The sequence below is a fragment of the Mandrillus leucophaeus genome, unplaced genomic scaffold, assembly GCF_000951045.1.
Source record: "Mandrillus leucophaeus isolate KB7577 unplaced genomic scaffold, Mleu.le_1.0 Scaffold582, whole genome shotgun sequence".
NCBI lineage: Eukaryota > Metazoa > Chordata > Mammalia > Primates > Cercopithecidae > Mandrillus > Mandrillus leucophaeus.
The window spans coordinates 1,379,470-1,397,280 of record NW_012106275.1 but is presented as its reverse complement, the minus strand read 5'-3'; the positions used below and the strand labels follow the sequence as shown (position 1 = coordinate 1,397,280).

General features: G+C 46.3%; 1 protein-coding gene across 1 annotated transcript; it reads right to left on the bottom strand.

Moving 5' to 3' along the window:
- Window positions 1-6,561: 6,561 nt before the first annotated feature.
- CLIC6 (chloride intracellular channel 6) lies at window positions 6,562-15,675 on the bottom strand. The gene is made up of 5 exons (XM_011999140.1): window positions 15,544-15,675; window positions 14,852-14,977; window positions 14,113-14,219; window positions 13,373-13,554; window positions 6,562-6,724 (listed from the first exon to the last, which is right to left on the bottom strand). The coding sequence occupies exons 1-5, from the start codon at window positions 15,597-15,599 to the stop codon at window positions 6,563-6,565; spliced, it is 633 nt and encodes a 210-aa protein (XP_011854530.1). The 5' UTR covers window positions 15,600-15,675; the 3' UTR covers window position 6,562.
- Between the last annotated feature and the right edge of the window lie 2,136 nt (window positions 15,676-17,811).

Genomic DNA, 17,811 nt, shown 5'->3' with positions numbered 1-17,811 from the left:
TCTGCTTTTCCACCCCTCAGGGCTTCAAGTAAATATCACAAAACTGAAAACAGTGTCTCCAAGCTAGACTAGAGGTGTCCTGGATAGAGCCGTCCGCCCACTGTGGAGGCTGTTCAGGTTACAATGTGCCTGACAGACAGCTGGACCAGCCCTGGACAGCCCCCAGTGACCAGCCGAGGGGGACAACTGAGTAGTGACCAATATCACAGGTTGCTGCCTTGTTGTAGGGAACCAGGAATTCAGAGCATAACTGCCTTCTGCCTCTGTGAGGAAGGTTCAAGGTCTTATACACTGGTGAACTCAAACCCTGTCCACTTTGACAAATTACTTTTTTCAGGGCTGTTACCCTATAGGAAGAGCGAATTCCAGAAAAATTAATTTGTATACAGCCAGCTGCTTTGCAGCTTTTATAGAGAACTTCTAAGACACCATCTTCTACACTATTGTGAAATGTCGTTCCAATTTTCCAGATAAGATGAGTGAGACTGAGAGGGTTAATATTCATTCAGATATGCCAGAGGTGGGCCGGGTGTGGTGGCTCATGCCTGTAATCCCAGTACTTTGGGAGGCTGAGGCGGGGGGGATCACCTCAGGTTAGGAGTTTGAGACCAACCTGGCCAACAATGAGAAACCCCGTCTCTACTAAAAATGCAAAATTAGCTGGCGTGGTGGTGCGTGCCTGTAATCCCAGCTACTTGGGAGGCTGAGGCAGGAGAATTGTTTGAACTTGGGAGGCAGAGGTTGCAGTGAGCCAAGATCGCGTCATTGCACTCCAGCCTGGGCGACAGAGCAAGAGTCCGTCTACACAGCTCACTGCAGACTCCGTCTGCCAGGCTCCAACAATCCTCCTGCCTCAGCCTCCTGAGTAGCCAGGACTACAGGCAGGCACCACCCCACCCAGCTAATGTTTTTTTAGTTTTAGTAGAGACAAGGCCTTGCTATGTTGCCCAGGCTGATCTCAAACTCTTGAGTTCAAGCAATCCTCCCACCTCAGCCTCTCAAAGTGCTGGGATTATAGGCAGGCGCCATCCTTCCCGGCTAATTTGTTTTACTTTCAGTAAAGACAAGGTCTTGCTATGTGGCCCAAGCTGGCCTCAAGCTCTTGAGTTCAAGCAATCCTCCTACCTCAGCCTCCCAAAGTGTTGGTATTGTGGGCATGAGCCACTGCACCCTGCAGAACTTTTTACATCTTAATTCCAGGAAGGAAAAAGCAAGCAGGCAAACAAAAACCTTAATGCTATTTGAATACATCCCCTTTAACAAAACCAAGAAACATTCTAAGCAAGGACGGTTCTCTCTCCGGGCCCTGGAATTCTCCTGGAACCTGGGAAGATCCAAAAGATTTAAAAAGCCTCAGGATGCTCTAGCAGGTGCTGGTTACATATGTAGGTCAGAGCTTCAGAAACAGACCTAACTCAGACTCGCAAGTGTCAGCCACCTGGAAAGAGGGATTTGCAGGGAGACAGAGCCCAGCAGATGGGCTGAACCACAGGGAATCCTAGGCCAGCCACTGATGGCCACTGTCCTTGTCCACTCACCTAGGAGTATATCACAGAATCCAGTACAGAAGGGGATCAAGGAAGAGATGGGAGAGGGAGGTGTCATCAAGAAAAATAGCTTCTCTTCCAGAATGTTGTTAGGATAAGCTGACACAGCCAGAGGCCATGGGAGCCAGAACAATAGGGTAGGACTGAACAATAGGGTAGGCAGTCCCACAGAAGGGTAAAATGAATGCAGGTTGGATAAGATCCCATTGGTGGCCAGATCCCAGGCCTTATAACCTAAATAAATGGCTTCCTCTTCCCAAATATGCAGCTCCATGCCGCTAAACACAATTTCCTCTCGACCAGGACTTGACCCGCCACTTCGCCAGGCAGCTTTCGACTCTCCCTACCTAAATGGCCTCCTTCAAGGCAAGGCTCGTAGAGGACTCCACCAGAACCCTCTGCAATGGGAACAACGACCTTGTCAATCCACCAGCTGCAATGGCAGGTGCCACCCCTGCTGGGTCCCTGAGATCACAGAAGCAGAAAGGGCTTCCTGATGCCCCAGACCTGCAAAGGCCCTGGAGAATAGTGTAGTCAGTCCTTCTGTGACCAGGGGCCACACATCCCTTACAAGGTGGCCATGCCCTAAAATGCATGTAACTTATTAAACCAAAATACCAAGGTCTGAAGGGAAACTGGCCACAGAATAATGTAGACTTACAACCATATGTGGAAAGAGAAGTCATTTTGTCACATGAATAGCATCCCCCAGTGCATCAATTTCATGTATGTAGGGTTTTGTGAATTATGTGTGCTTAGAATGAAGGACATCTTGGTTCTCTTAACTGTAAAATAAAAGAAGGGTTGAGATTTTCTTGTAAAAAAATTTTTTAAAAGCTTGCTGGACATGGTGGCTCATGCCTGTAATCCCAGCACTTTGGGAGGCCATGGTGCCTGGATTGCTTGAGCTCAAGAGTTTGAGACCAGCCTGGGCAACATGGTGAGACCCTGTCTCTACTAAAAATGAAAAAAAAAAAAAAAATAGCTAGGCGTGGTGGTGTGTGTCTGTGGTCCCAGATACTCCGGAGTCTGAGGTGGGAGGATGGCTTAAGCCTGCGGTAGGGGGTACTGGGGACGGGGTGCAGAGATGCAGTGAGCTGAAATCACGTCACGGCACTCTAGCCTGGGTGACAGAGTGAGACCCTGTCTCAAAAAAGTAATAAAAAAATTTTTTTAAAGCCGTTCATCTAAAATTCTTCCAAAGCCTAATTATGAACCACTGGAAGGGGGAACTTGAGGGCTGGGTGGGTTGTGCTAAGAGTGAGTTATTGCTTACCACTGGGGGAGGGTGAGAGGGGACGGAGCTCATCCTGCATGCGGGGTGGGGGTGGAGGGTGTGCATGAATGTCTGTCTGTGGGAGTGTGCTTGTGAGGATGTGAGAGTGTGTGACAATGGTGTCACAAATTGGTGTACACACGTATGTGTGTCTACTGTGTGTGTGTGTCTGTCTGTCCGCCCATCTTGGGGGTGAAGGACTTCAACATATATTCAATTCCTAGAGGTAGACTTATAGAATGGAAATGATTGAGACCTCTGGTCTCTGAAAGTGCTCTTCTGGGCAGATTCTGTCATGGCATTTCCGTATGCTGCAGTATCCACAAAGTAGAACCTCGTGATGCTCTCATGTTCCCTTCCAGCCTGCTTTAGGACATTCTGTGTTTATAAGGAAAGTTTGGAGGCCAGGCGTGGTGGCTCACACCTGTAATCCCAGCACTTTGGGAGGCAAGGCAAGTGGATCGCCTGAGCTCAGGAGTTTGAGACCAGCCTTGGCAATACGGAGAAATCCTGTCTCTACTAAAAACAAAAAAATTAGCCCAGTGTGGTGGTACACCCCTGTAATCTCAGCTACTTGGGAGGCTGAGGCAGGAAAATCGCTTGAACCTGGGAGGCGGAGGTTGCAGTGAGCCAAGATCAAGCCACTGCACTCCTGCCTGGGCGACAAAGCAAGACTCTGTCTCAACTAAAAAAAAAAAAGGTAAGGTTTGGGTTTTTATAAACTAATTTTCAGGCCTCTTGGGCAACTAGAATTGAGAATGGAATCCTCTCCATCCAGAAAAACTTCCACACAGCCTGAAAAGTATAATTTATACACTATTTGTCCATGTTTACATTTTGTATGGTATGTCTTGAAGAACAAATGTATTTTGTTTTTTAAAACACACTGTAATGAAGATTTTGGTCCAGGAGAACAGCCCTGGAATATTTCTTACCTCCTTACACACATGTAGGTTTTTAGGGGAATCAAGAGGTGTGGGCTGGGGGCGGAGCTGAAGGCAGAGTTGGGGCGGGGCTGGGGAAGACCACCCAAAGCCAGTCCCTTTCCTACAACTCCATGTAAAAGTGGAACACCCTGCAGGCTGTCTATGCCAGTCACCTGGACAAGGACTGTTCATGGGTGTCTTTGCAGGCCTCTTTAAGGCTCCTTTAAAATGCCTTTGTGATTCACAACTGAAATATGGATTATCTCTAATTCAAATGCCCATAATCTCAGGTTCAAACTTGCTCTCACTATTTCATTTTATTTTATTTTATTTTATTTTATTTTAAGACAGGGTCTCGCTCTGTTGCCCAAGCTAGAGTACAGTGACATGATCTCAGCTCACTGCAACCTCCACCTCCCAGGCTAGAGTGATCCTCCCACCTCAGCCTCCCTAGTAGCTAGGACTACAGGCGTCCACCACCATGCCCAACTAATTTTTGTGTTTTTAGTAGAGATGGGATTTCACCATGTTGGTCAGGCTGGTCTTGAACTCCTGACCTCAGGTGACCTGCCTGTCTCGGCCTCCCAAAGTGCTGGGATTACAGACATGAGCCACTATGCTGGGCCTGTCCTCACCGTTTTAAAAGAAGCCCATACCATTCATTTTATTTCTTGAAACCTAAATGGGGAATGGGGAATGCAAAAAAAGAAAAATTAAAGAAATTGGTTCCATTTAAACATTTTTATAATTTGTTTCCTTTTCAAGGCACAAAGAGTTTATGTCAATCATTTTAATGTCTAAGAATACAAAGTTAGCACTAGTAACATCTGGTAGTCTAATAATTCATCATGCTTAAATGTAACATTACAAAACTACATTTTAAAATCTGCCCCCTAACCAGATGTGAAACAACATAGACAAGGGTGACACATGCTAGACACAACCTCCAAAAAACGTATGGTTGACAAAGATGGCCGACTGCTGGGGTAAAACTGCAGCAGTCATAAGCGGGGGGAGAAAGAGATCACTCTATTAAAGACTTTGTTTCTTTTGCTAGACATTTTTCACTTAATCCCAGGATAGTTTCTGTTAATGCATCTTACTCTCTTTCAAATAAATTGCCCCTAGAGCAGGTGTGCACATTAAAAATGAGCTTTATAGCATCAAACACATACCACAACCAACTCTACCAGGAGGGTTTTCAGTAAGATGTGTGCGAATGTCCGAGGAACACATTCTGGCCGATAAGGCTCAGCTCCTGTGAGGTCCTGATGAGTATCTAAACAACCTCACATTTTCTCTTCCACGCCTGGGGTTAAGGCCGGCACTCGGCCCACACACAAAGCTGTGATGAGAGGTTGGTTAGGGACGGTGGAGGCAAAGCCACAAATCAGCCAGAAACTCTTTTGAGTCAATAGTTTCTACTTCCTCCCTAACCGGACCATTTACCAGAACTGCCCAGGACTTGTCACCATGAATTTAATCTCCCTGGATTTTCCCTGCTTGATGTCTAGATGAGACAATGAAGGTCAGAAAAACATCAGTGACCGTGCTAGCCCCACACGATACCACCAGCACTGAGGGACTGCAGCCTTGGGTCTCAGAGAGAGCCGCCAGGAGAAGGAACCAAGGTGTGCTTGGTTCACGTTTCAGGGCAGGAGGGTTCTGCAAGTTGCAGCAGATATTAAGAGTCCTGCTGAAGGCACAGTCTCCAAGAGAGGGGAGGGAGCAAGGACAGGAAGCTGGAACCAGAGGCACCGATAAGCACCCTCCTCCTTGCCTTTCCTCGAAGCAGAGGCAGTGGCATCCTGGAAGCAGAAATGAGGCAGAGTGGGGGTGACCCAGGGCTTCCGGTTCCTGCTGGTCCTTGCATGCGCATCTGTGGGCTCCACAATTCCCCACTCCTTAAAATCTAACCTCAAGCATCTTCTCTGATACTGCAGTGCCCAATCTTTTCGTATGGTGTAAGTCCTCTGTGTATGATCATCCAGGTATTACTAAGAGGTCCCCTCACCAGTGCTTTAAAATAAAATAATGCAATACCATATATGAATGAAATTGTGTGTGTGTGTGTGTGTGTGTGTCAGAGAGAGAGAGACAGCAAGATACTGAAGATTTGGAAGATGTTCTCCAGTAAGTTTTCAGTAATTAAGTGGAGTAAAATTGTAGGTGATTTTTAAAATGTCCTTCTTTACACCCTCTGACATTGCTTTAAAATATCAAGACAGGTGTGTCTCAGTTTGTAATTACAAAGCAGTATTTTCATTTTGAAAAAAAAAATGTAGCTAATGTTTTAGAGAAGAAAAACAGGCTCTCAATGATTTTAAAAACTCTCAGAGGCAGGAGAATGGCGTGAACCCGGGAGGCGGAGCTTGCAGTGAGCCGAGATCGCGCCATTGCACTCCAGCCTGGGCGACAGAGCGAGACTCCGTCTCAAAAAAAAAAAAAAAACAAAAAACTCTCAGAGACAGACCAGTTTTTTTAAAAATTGAAGGAATTGAACCCAAACCTAATTTGTTTTCAAATTTAAAATGAAAAACACGTGCTCTAAATATCATAGATTCCAATGTCAGTGAATGTCACAGATATAAATTAACATAAACTGAACAATTGGTGTGTCTAGCAACAGATACTGGTATATTCAGATACATGAGTGAGTTGACAAATTACAAGGCCGTGTATCATTTGGGGTTGAGTGGATCCCACTACAGGTGTTATTTTGTGAAGGACTTATTTGGGGGAAATGCATAGAACACACTCTTTTCATATCCTCTCTCACTCAACTGAAAAATAAGACAGAAAACAGCCCAGCTTCATTTCATTCTTTTTGCAACATCTGAATATGCGTGTTCAATCTCTTGATCAGCTGGACACGTATTTGTGAACTCATCTCTAGCATAAGCATTATTCAAGTATCTCCAGATGCCAGTCATTTCAGAAGGAAATTCAAAATCTCTGTACTTCTTGGCCACAATCTGAAAATGAAGAGAAAATCATCAGTAAAGGGGAAACTTACTAAGGTAGGCTCCCAAGTCAGACAGTCCATTCTTTTGAGGCATGTAATACATTCTTTCCCAGCTTCCCATGTCATCCTATAGTCATCCGGGCTACCCACCACGGCCTTTTGACTTGCATAGGGCCATCTTGGGTGTGGGGAGGGCTCTAAAGGTCCTGGACTCACTACAGTGGCTGCACATAGTCCCCACCAGTTTGTCACAGCTGGGCCTTGGGATCCGCTGGCATGAGTATGCTTTGGACTCTGGTGGATTTCTCCTTGTGTTGCCTGTTATTCTTTCCATATGTTGTGCTACTATGTTATTAGGTGCTTTGTGAATAAAGATGCATGTCGGATCTGCCATTTAAATGGTGCCCTCTCTTCTTCCTACTTGCTGAACCTCACTTCCTGCAGTCCCAAACATCTGTGCATTTTATTCCTCCTGAATGCCATCATGCTGCCACTAAGAGCATCGTCTAATTGCAGGGCCCACCTGTGCAGAGGATAGATTCATGAACAAAGCAGTTGCAAATCCATACCCTCATGGGGACGGTGGGTGTAAGGAAAAAGCAGTCGAGAAACAGCATCACGAAAAACACAGCGGCGTGAGATGCTTCCTCTAGCAAGAGGGGTACAGCTGGGGAATTAGTCAGAAAGATGTGCAGGACACTGGGGACTGTGCCAGTTTGCTAGGGTTGCCATAATAAAGCAACACATGCTGGGAGGCTTAGAACAACAGAATTTTACTGACTCCTAGTTCTGGGGGCCAGAAGTCCAAGATGAGGGTATCAGCAGGGTCACGCATCCTCGGAAGGCATTAGTGAAGGATCTCTCTCCACTTCTGGCAGTGCCTTGGCTGTACAAGCATAACTCCATCTTCACACGGCCTTCTCCCTGTGTCTGTGTTTCCAAATTTCCCCGGTTTGCAGGGAGACTGGCCATCCTGGATTAGGTCCATCTCACTTCAGTATGACTTTATTTTAACTAATTACATCTGTGAAGACCCTGTTTTTAAATAAGGTCACATTCTGAGCTACTGGGGGTTGGGATATCAACACAGGAATTGGGAGGAGGGCACGATTCAGCTTGAAGTAGACACCCGGAGCCACAAAGGCCAGTTCGGCTTCGCTGCCTCCCATCCCACTGGTTCCCCGGATGTCTGCATGATGCAGGTGTGGGATTAACGAGAAGATCTTCGGGACTTACTGCGCAGACTTCGGAGGACAGCAATCATTGATGCAATGTGACAGCAAAGAAGGACCATATAATTTTCAAAGAGCCTCCTAAATTGTTTGACACCTCTTCCTTGAATGCCAACTTCTTGATACTCATGTTAAGAAGTCCGCTTTTCTTTTGTTTGTATGTACCTGGTTTTTCTTTGCCCATATTTTTGTTTTAACTTTCCTGTGTACATCGTTTAAGGCCATGCCTCTGAATGTGTCACTGAACTTGGTTTTCTGTCTTTCTTCTGTATGCATGTGTGTGTCTCCCTTTCTGGTCATTTAAAAGGTTTATGATCATGTTAACTCTCCAGTGGTTTCCTATATGACTTTAAATATATAGGAATTCTGTATTTCTTGATTTATCAAGTTTGTTTTGTTTTCTGTTTTTTTGAGACAGTCTCACTCTGTCACCCAGGCTGGAGTACAGTGGAAGATCTCAGCTCACTGCAACCTCCGCCTCCCAGATTCAAGCGATTCTCCTGCCTCAGCCTCCCGAGTAGCTGGGATTGCAGGCATGCACCACCATACCCAGCTAATTTTTGTCTTTTTAGTAGAGACGGGGTTTCACTACTTTGTACAGGCTGGTCTTGAACTCCTGGCCTCAAGAGATCCACCCGCCTCAGCCTCCCAAAGTGCTGGGATTACAGGTGTGAGCCACTGCACCCAGCCTTCATTTTAGATGCTGCCTGTTAACTCGTGGTGATGACAGATGAGGGAGTTTATGTATCTATGATTCTTTCCATTTCTTCTCCCTTATCCTCCTTCCAATGGTGGTAACAACATAGTTTATTATATTCTGACTCTGTTCTGTCCCTATAATTCCCACTACTGTTTGGTCTTAGAACCAGTTTCAGATTTAAAGGAGTTCTCTGTTTAGTGCCTGTTCTTTCACTTCACATACCTTCTCTGTTTCCGGATTCTTACTTTGATTATGATTTTATTATGTCATCATAGAGCAATTTTATGCTTTTTAAAAAAGAGACCAGAGGTCTAGGTAAAAATGGTAATTGCCTAGATATAAAATTCTTACCTCACACATCCTTTTCCTTAATTCTCTGTAGATGTTAAACCACAATTTTCTGACTTGTAATGGGTTCATGAAGACATCTGGGGCCAGTCCGAATTTCTTCCCTATTTCAGTGACTTTAGTCGATTTCATTCTTTTTATTATTATTACTGTTATTGTTATTATAGTATTATTGTTGTTTAGGTGCCAAAAAGGGTTATTTTTTATTCTCAAAGCTCAGTAATGTATCAAGTATGTCTCAGTGTGTTGCTCTTTCTGGGGCTATGTTTAACATGGCATGTTATTTAAACTAAAGATTCAGGTCATCTTTTAGAGCAAGTCATTTCCTCCTTGAACACTCCCTTTTTTTTTTTCCTTTTCCTTTTCTGTTCTCTTGTCCCTGGTGTATACCTGGGATCTCTCTAATCACCTTTTTTGTTTTTCCCCATTTGATTTTAGATGATTTTCTCAGGCTTGTCTTCCAAATCACTGACAGCAAGGCTACAAACACACACCACATACCACAACCAACTCTACAAGATGTGTGCGAATGTCAGAGGAAATCAATTTCAGCAATGTCTTTGTCTGCGCCTTACGACTTCTAACGGGACTTTTATTTCTGCAGTTCTTTTATTTGTCTTTACTTTTCTTCTTGATCTCTGCCAGCCTGATTGCCATCCCCTCTGTGATAGTGTATTTTTCAACATCTTGTGTCTTGTCTTCGAGTTTTTTCTCAAAAAGCCCATATTCTCTTTCATTTCTTTGAGGCTGTAGAAAAGTTTCTGTATGAAATGTTCTTTGATGTGCTGGAGGAGCAGTTCTTGATCATATATGTATTTCCCATCTGCCTTTTTTCTGTTTTTGTTTCTTGTCTTTATTGTTCCTCCCTCCAACCCCCTCCTTTTCAATCAACTCTGTCTACACCAAGGTCTCACTGGCATTCTCTCTGGTACTGGCCATCTTTGAATGAGGCAGATCTACTGGACCTATCATTTGTTTAAAAGCAGTGGGGAGGGCAAAGGGAGTGAGACAGGGCAGGTGGCCAGCCAGTTGGAATATTTGCTCCCAAGCACCTTCTCACCAACCACTGCTCTGCCCCAGAGAGACACATTAGAGTTGGGGTTAGGGTTACGGTTAGGGTTAGGGTTAGGGTTAGGGTTAGGGTTAGGGTTAGGGCATCCTCCACTCTGAGGCTCACAGATTAGGCAGAAGGCCACTGTGGCTAAAAACGAAGCTTGGGCAATTCGTAATCTCTCTCCTGACTTAATTTATTTTCTCTGCTCAGCAGTCACAATGCAAAATGACACTTCCCTCCTTTCCTCCCACTTTACTTCCCCTCCAGACTGTTCCTGTGGATTGGGGGCTGGGTCACAGCCTAGAAAGATGGTGCCTCTGTATGGTTCCTCCTTCAATTCTGCCTCCCTAGAGCTCTCAGCTCAACAATAGTCTCTACTGGGAAGGTCCCTGCCTCCCTCCTGGCCCGCCTCATGCTCTAGTCCTCAAGCAAAGAAGTTTGAGTTGGGGATTTCAGGACTGTGTCCTTTACCTTTTGAGAAATCTGAACTTTGCTAATGATATGGAGAAACACGTAATGGTTCTGTGGCTCCTCCCACTGAAAGAAGCTTCCCACTCTTTAAGTCGGTGATCTGTCATCCCTTCGTAGTTTTACAAAAGATGACGCTAATACCCTATTTTTATATTGTTTCTGCTGGGTTTCTGGCAGGGGAATAAATTATAAATCCCTTCACACTCTCATCTTTTACCATAATTCCCTTAGATTGATTCTCATTTCCTTGCAGAAGTACTCCATCCTGGAAGATCATTAAGCTATTGGGTGTTGAGTGCTAAATGGCTTTGTAGATTTTGCTGCTGGGTCTTATAGTGGAGCCGTGAACTGCGATCTCACTGTAAAGCTTACCCTTTCTACTGAAATTTAAAATCCTCTTTTCTCATGGGAGCTACACAAGGGGCCACGAATGCTCTGTGGCTGGGATATTTCTCCCCCTCTTCCTCAACGTTCATATATTTCTGCAATGCTATGCTGGTCACAGTAGGGACTAAAAAGCATTGACCAGAAGGGACTTAGTCAAAACACAACTACATAAATATCCTGTTGAAGGCAGCTCCCAAATTTAGCAGGTTTTGAGGGGTGGAGATGCTTTCATTAAATTTTGGATGTCCTTGGACTGGCAAGGCTATTGAAAAGACATCTGCCCAAGGGATCGGCAACCTCCTGAAGGCCTGCATTTCAAGTCAGTAACCTCAAGCACAAAAAGAAAGGGAGAAAAAGGGAGCAACAGGGCCAGGACTGAGAGAAGAGGATAGAAAGAAGAAATGCAGGAAGACAAAGGCAAAAGAATGGAGCAGAGTCACCAAGGGTGGTCAGTGCCCACAGGAGCCTCAGCACCATAGACTGTATGAAGTTAACCTGTAACTTATTTATCTATTTATATATTTTTTGATACAATCTTGCTCTGTTGCCCAGACTGGAGTGAGTGCTCACTGCAACCTCTGCCTCCTGGGTTCAAGTGATTCTCGTGCCTTAGCCTCCCGGATGCATGGGACTACAGGTGCACACCACCACACCTGGCTAATTTTTTAATGTTTTGTAGAGATGAGGTTTCGTCATGTTGGCCAGACTGGTCTCAAACTCCTGGCCTCAAGTGATCTGCCCATCTTGACCTCCTAAAGTGCTGGGATTACAGGCATGAGCCACTGCGCCTGGCCGCTAACTTATAATTTCTAAATGCTAACTAAATGGGTTATTAGAACACGCAGTCCATGACTTATTTTTCCCAGTGTTTCTTCCATCTCCCCTACCCTTATACCAACCACCTGGCTCCGGCCCTGGCAGGATTTTAATCATTAAAATGCCCCAGAGCCAGGCATGGGCTTCCTCCTGAGGTATCTGGAGCTGCTAAGGGCCAAGGACATAGCAATCTCATCATAACAATCACATTCGACTTCTGTAAGTGATAGAGCGGCTGGGAGGGCTGCTTTGCTGAGAAACACCAACAGCTAGGGAGTCCAAGTGTGGGGATATCTGCTTGGAGCTCCAGGGGTCACGCTTGGAAGCAGTGGATCGGGGACTTACATTTCGTGTGTGTGTGTGTGTGGGTGTATGTGTGTTTTGAGATGGAGTCTTGCTCTGTCGCCCAGGCTGGAGTTCAGTGGCGCGATCTCAGCTCACCACAACGTCTGTCTCCCAGGTTCCAGCAATTCTCCTGCCTCAGCCCCCCAGGTAGCTGGGAGTACAGGCACCCACCACCACACCCGGCTAATTTTTTGTATTTTTAGTAGAGACGGGGTTTCACCGTGTTAGCCAAGATGGTCTCGATCTCCTGACCTCGTGATCTGCCCACCTTGGCCTCCCAAAATGCTGGGATTACAGGCGTGAGCTGCCACGCCCCGTCTGGGGACTCACATTTCTAAAAAGCTCCCCAGACAGTTTGTATGCCTACTAACGTTGGAGAACCACTGGTCTGGGAGGTCTTTGAGCCCTAGTAATACATGACTCATGGCTCTTAAATCATGTTCAGCTACTATATGTGAAGGCAGGGCACCAAATATGGCAGAGACTCAGCCAAAAGCTGCCAGCTGCTCCCTGGATGTTGAAGGTCCATGATTTTTTTCAAATAAATAATTAATAACCTAATTGTTTTTAGAGATGGGGTCTCACTCTGTCACCCAGGCCAGAGTGCAATGCCACCTCCTTAACTCACTGCAGCCTCAAGTTCCTGGGCTCACGTGATCCTCCAGCCTCAGCCTCCCATGTAGCTGGGACTACAGGTACATGCCACCATGCCCGGCTAATTTTTTTAAAATTATTTTTTGTATAGATGGGGGTCTCGCTATGTTGCCCAGGCTGGTCTTGAACTCCTGGCCTCTAGTGATCCTCCCACCTCAGCCTCCCAAATCATTGGGATTACAGGCCACTGCACCTGGCCAAGGGTCACTGTTAAGAGCTAACAGGACACTCCTCTGTCATGCCTAGAAAGGGCCGTGTAGAGCCCTACAGTCACCAACAGTTGACCGAGTTCACATTTTAACAGCCCCAGATTCCACACGCCTCATCTCTAATTCTCAATTGCTAATGCCAGGTATAATCTATGAAATTCCTCAGGCTGCTTTCACATAACCTCTCTTTAGGCTGCGTGAGTCAGGCTGAGAGAGAAGCAGAAGGTGGGGCCACGTTCCCAGGCACTTCCCGAGAACACCCGAAGCCCATCTTCTGTGTGTACGAAAGCTGGGGCTCGGCTGTCCTGAACAGAACTAGTGTTTTTAATCCAAGTGTCCACATTTCAGACCGTTTAAATGTCTGGCCCAAACACGAATAAAAACAAAACAAAACAAAGCCCAGTTCGTGTCCTCGGCACACGTGTCAGGAGAGAAGACGAACCTTAATAATATGGAGCTTGGGTAAGAGGTTGCAGTCAGCCAGCGTCAGCTCGTCCCCATCTAGAAACTTCCTTCCAGAGACAGTGGCATCCTCCGTGCTGTAGGCATCTATTTCATCAGGCAGAGGGCTATTTAAGTAATTATCCAGTTTCCTCAGGGCCTTCAGCAGGTTCTTTTCATAAACTAAAACAGGAAGGCAAGAAATCACAAACAGAGGTCTTGCAAGTGTGTGTCACTTTTCACCAGCTATGATGGAGTTTGCTTCCCTTCCTCACTGAGACGTGGCCAACCAGCAATGGGTGCTGGGAAGGCAGGAGGTGGATGGAGAGTATCTGAATAAAGGGCTCACTCCTCCCTGGAAAATCACACTGCTGCTGTCTACACAATATTGCTACTTCTAGAAGTCATTTATTTATTCAAAACTATTTATGGAAAGCCTGTGGGGAGGCGGGGACTGGCAGAAACATCATTGAACATGATTCCCATGGTGTGGCTGGAACACCTGGGTGGTGACTATTTTCCCTAAAAATGTCGTTTTCTGGGTTCCCAGCCTCAAAAGAAGCATTCCATCTCTTGAAGCCCACGTGCAGATTCAAAGTTTGGAGGAGCTTATTCTGTATCTCCAGACTCACTTCTCTACCCACTGGGACATAGATGAGAATGCCCCAGGAGCTCATGAGCTGCCGTGCTAAGGCTCAAGTCCGTGTTGAAACAGAAAACAGGAGGATGGGAGGTACTCACTCTCGTTTGCATCCTTCTTTGTGTTTTTTATAAACGCTGAGAATTTGGCGAACACGTCGTTTCCTGCCGAATTAGACTCGGGGTGCTGGGTCCCCAGCTTGGGATACCTTGAAAAGTTCAAGATTGGAGGATCACAGACAAGCGATGTTCTAGTTAAGACAATACCATACAATGGAGAAAAACAACTTTCTCTGGGTATGAAAATGAAAAGCTTTCCTTCAATGTTTTCCTGACCCTTTTCCTCTCGAAAGTTGGGAAGTCACACGATCTAGGAGAATGGCACTGGATGGAGAGGTTTGGATTGTGGTTGTTGTTGATTCCTGGCAGTGGCCAGTCCTGGGACACAAGAACCCACCTGACCTTGCTGGTCTCAGGTCCCTCCCTAGTAAAATGAAGGGGATGGACTAGAAATAGTTCCCCTGAGGTCCAACAATCCATGATACTTCTTCCTAACACATACCGCATAGCTTCCAGCAGGGTGTCTAGCATACAGCCAATCACCCACCCTGGACCCATGTTCTCCCACTTCCTGCCATCAAACCCTGATTGCCAAGCTGCAGGTGCAGCACAATGAAGCCCAGGCCCCCGAACTGTAATCTGGTTACACCAGGGGTATGATGAAGGAAGTGAGCTCCGTGGGCTGCAGAAAACCACACACACGCTGCCCAGAGCTGTAGAATTGACTACTCGTGGGGGAAAGCGACAATCAAGTTACGAACACCAGTTTTCTGAGGCCTACCTCGGGGGAGCTAATTTCTCCTCTAAGAACTCCTCGATCTTATTCACATCCGTCTTGACTTCACCATCAAAAGTCATAAAAGGAGGGTTTGTTCCGGGAGCCAGGTTCTGCAGGTCTGCGGGTTTCCTAGGCGGGAGGAAACAGCCGTGTTTATGGGCCGCCGGGAGAATCTGGACTCATTTCCAGGGCTTAGCCGTGTCCTCCCCAGTTTAAGAGAAGCAGCTCTTGAGAACTGCAAAGTAGAGTGTGGGTTTACAAAAATTTCTTGCTGGCGATGAAAGTAAAGGCATTCATTAACAAATGATGGGCTTGTTGATGTGCCCCTTTGTGAATACGGAGCACAAAGGGGCACATCAACAAACAGAGGTGAAAAAGTTAATTATCTCCACTGTCACCAGCTCAGACAGGCTTGGGAGAGTCACAGCTGACCAGCAACCAGGGGAATAAGTTCTTCACGGCAACCCCAACTCCTGCTCCTTCCTGACTCCAGCCCAGCCGACCCTGTCATGACTCTGCTTGGCCCAAACGTGGGCTTCAGTTAAGACTCCAACTGAGGATGGATGTGCCCATGCAGCACCGTGGGCCTTAGGTCTCAGAGAGAGAGAGAGAGAGAGAGAGAAAGTGTGTGTGTGTGTGTGTGTGTGTAGGGAACTAGGTACAGTTATTTCAGTAAGGCAGACGCCTTGTCTTACCTTTTCAGGTCCACCGTGGTCACGTTAAATATAACGCCTTTCAGCCAGAGAATCATGAAGAGACGCTGAGAAAATGGGCAATTTCCGATACTCTCACCATCATAACCAGCCTACAAGTGGAGAAGGAGATTTCCATCTGAGCCAGTCTCACAATTATACATGCCGACACCACAACGTGCACATGCAAAATCATTGCAGGTTGATGTGAATGATCATGACACTGTGAATATCCTCCTGAGGCCATTTACCAGCCTCAACGTGGAGTTGGCGGTGGATGTAGGGGATGGGAGAGAGGACACCACACACACACATGCACACACACAACCCACACACACGCAAGCACACACGCATGCACACACGCACACACGTGTGCACACACAAGGATGAACACACACGTACATACATGCACATGCACACACACACATGCACACGCATGGATGCACATGCACGCACACACACCACACACACACACACGTGCACACACATGTGCACATGCCCACGCACACATGCACACATGCACACACATGCACACACACACATGCATGCACACGCACACACACAATGCGTGCACATGCACACACACACATATGCACATGTACACGTATGCACTGCACTGAGCATTTTCTTTCTTCTTCCCCACCACCTCACCACTTCCTGCCACACTGGGCCTCTGAGCTGAGGAGCAGCAGTAGGAACTCCCTTCATCACCAAAGGTGAAAAAGAAAGACACGCCCTTTCCCTCCCTCTATCTCTCCATCCTCTCCAAGGATCAAATATTCTCAGCAGCTTTGGTATAATACTAAAACCTGGAAACAACCCGGATGCTATCAAGAGTAGAATATGTGTATCAGTTTAGTATATCCATGCCTTGAGATACTACAGCACAATGGAAAAGAATTAGCTATTATACAAGCAACAGTGCATCTCACACACATAATGTTGAGAGAAAGACACCAGACTCAAAAGCGTCCTGCATGATTCAGGCTAGGTAAAGGTCAAACTTGTCTACGATGGTGGAAGTCAGAACAGCAGATGTCCCTGGAAGATACTATTGTCTCGGAAAAACAGAAGGAAAAAGCCTTCTGGGTGGTGGCAATGTTGTTCTACGTCTTGATCTGCATGGTGGCTATGTGGGTGTATTTGATTGATAAAAGTCCTAAGATTTGGGTGCTTTACTGAATATAAGTGATATGGTTTGTATATTTGTGCCAGCCCCAATCTCATGTTGAATTGTAATCCCCAGTATTGGAGGTAGGGCCTGGCAGGAGGTGACTGAGTCGGGGACATGGATTTCTCATGAACGGCTTAGAACCATCCCCTTCCCGTTTTGATAGTGAGTGAGTTCTTGCAAGACTGAGCTGTTTAAAAGCATGTGGCACTTCCCCCTCCCTTTTGCTCCTGCTCTGGCCATGTGATGTGTCTCCTCCCGCTTTGCCTTCCTCCAGGACTGTGAGCTTTGTGAGGCTGCCCCCAGAAGTTGAGCAGATGCCAGCACCAGGCTTCCTATAAAGCCTGCAGAATTTGAGCCAGTTGAACCTCTTTTCTTCATAAATTACCCAGTCTCACGTATCTTTATAGCAACGCGCAAACAGCTTAACGCAATAAGTTGTACCTAAATACAAAAGAAAAGAATGTTAACATGCTAATTTAAAAGATATACAGAGTTCGATTCAGTGGGTCCTGCTGCATGGGGCCCAGGAATGTGAAATTTTAACACGTTCCTCCAAAGTGACATAATGCCAGTGGTCAGAAACCATGCTGTGAGTTCAACCTTAGTCCAATCTTGGGCAAGAGATAAGGCTGGTGCCACCAGCAGTATTGTCAACGTGTAAGACAAAACGATGTGAACCTCCAATTAGAGGATCCATTGATAAGAAGACTTGCAGGCCTTTCCAGGTGATAAATACAGCTCCATAAACACAGAGTTAATAGACGACCTTACTGCATATGAAGGGGCACCAATAGACCCAGATTACTGAATTCAGAGTCCCTAAGCTCTGGGCCTGTGCGTCACATCCCCTCCAACTCTCCCCTCCCCAAGCCAGCATTCATTTCCTCTCTGCCTATTAGAGGGGAGGGTCTGAGAATCTCCCCAGGGGCCTTGAAGTTGCTGGGAGCCTGAAGGGTGGAAGGTGGACAGTTATGACACATACATCCAAGTGGTCACAACGACTCCCTGCAGATGGGCCCTGAAAAGCACCTGCTCGTCCACCTGAGGCTGTTCCCCACCTTGGAGTCCCACCACCCTATGGCCATGTTGAAGGCCAC

Bases quoted from the DNA above. Each gene is read 5' to 3' on its own strand.
- CLIC6 (XM_011999140.1), bottom strand. From the start codon at position 15,599: ATGATTCTCTGGCTGAAAGGCGTTATATTTAACGTGACCACGGTGGAC. The intron at 14,220-14,851 runs GTAGGCCTCAGA...GAACTTTTCAAG, and splicing joins GAGAAATTAGCTCCCCCGAG to GTATCCCAAGCTGGGGACCC. The intron at 13,555-14,112 runs GTGAGTACCTCC...TTCCTGTTTTAG, and splicing joins AAAGAAGGATGCAAACGAGA to TTTATGAAAAGAACCTGCTG.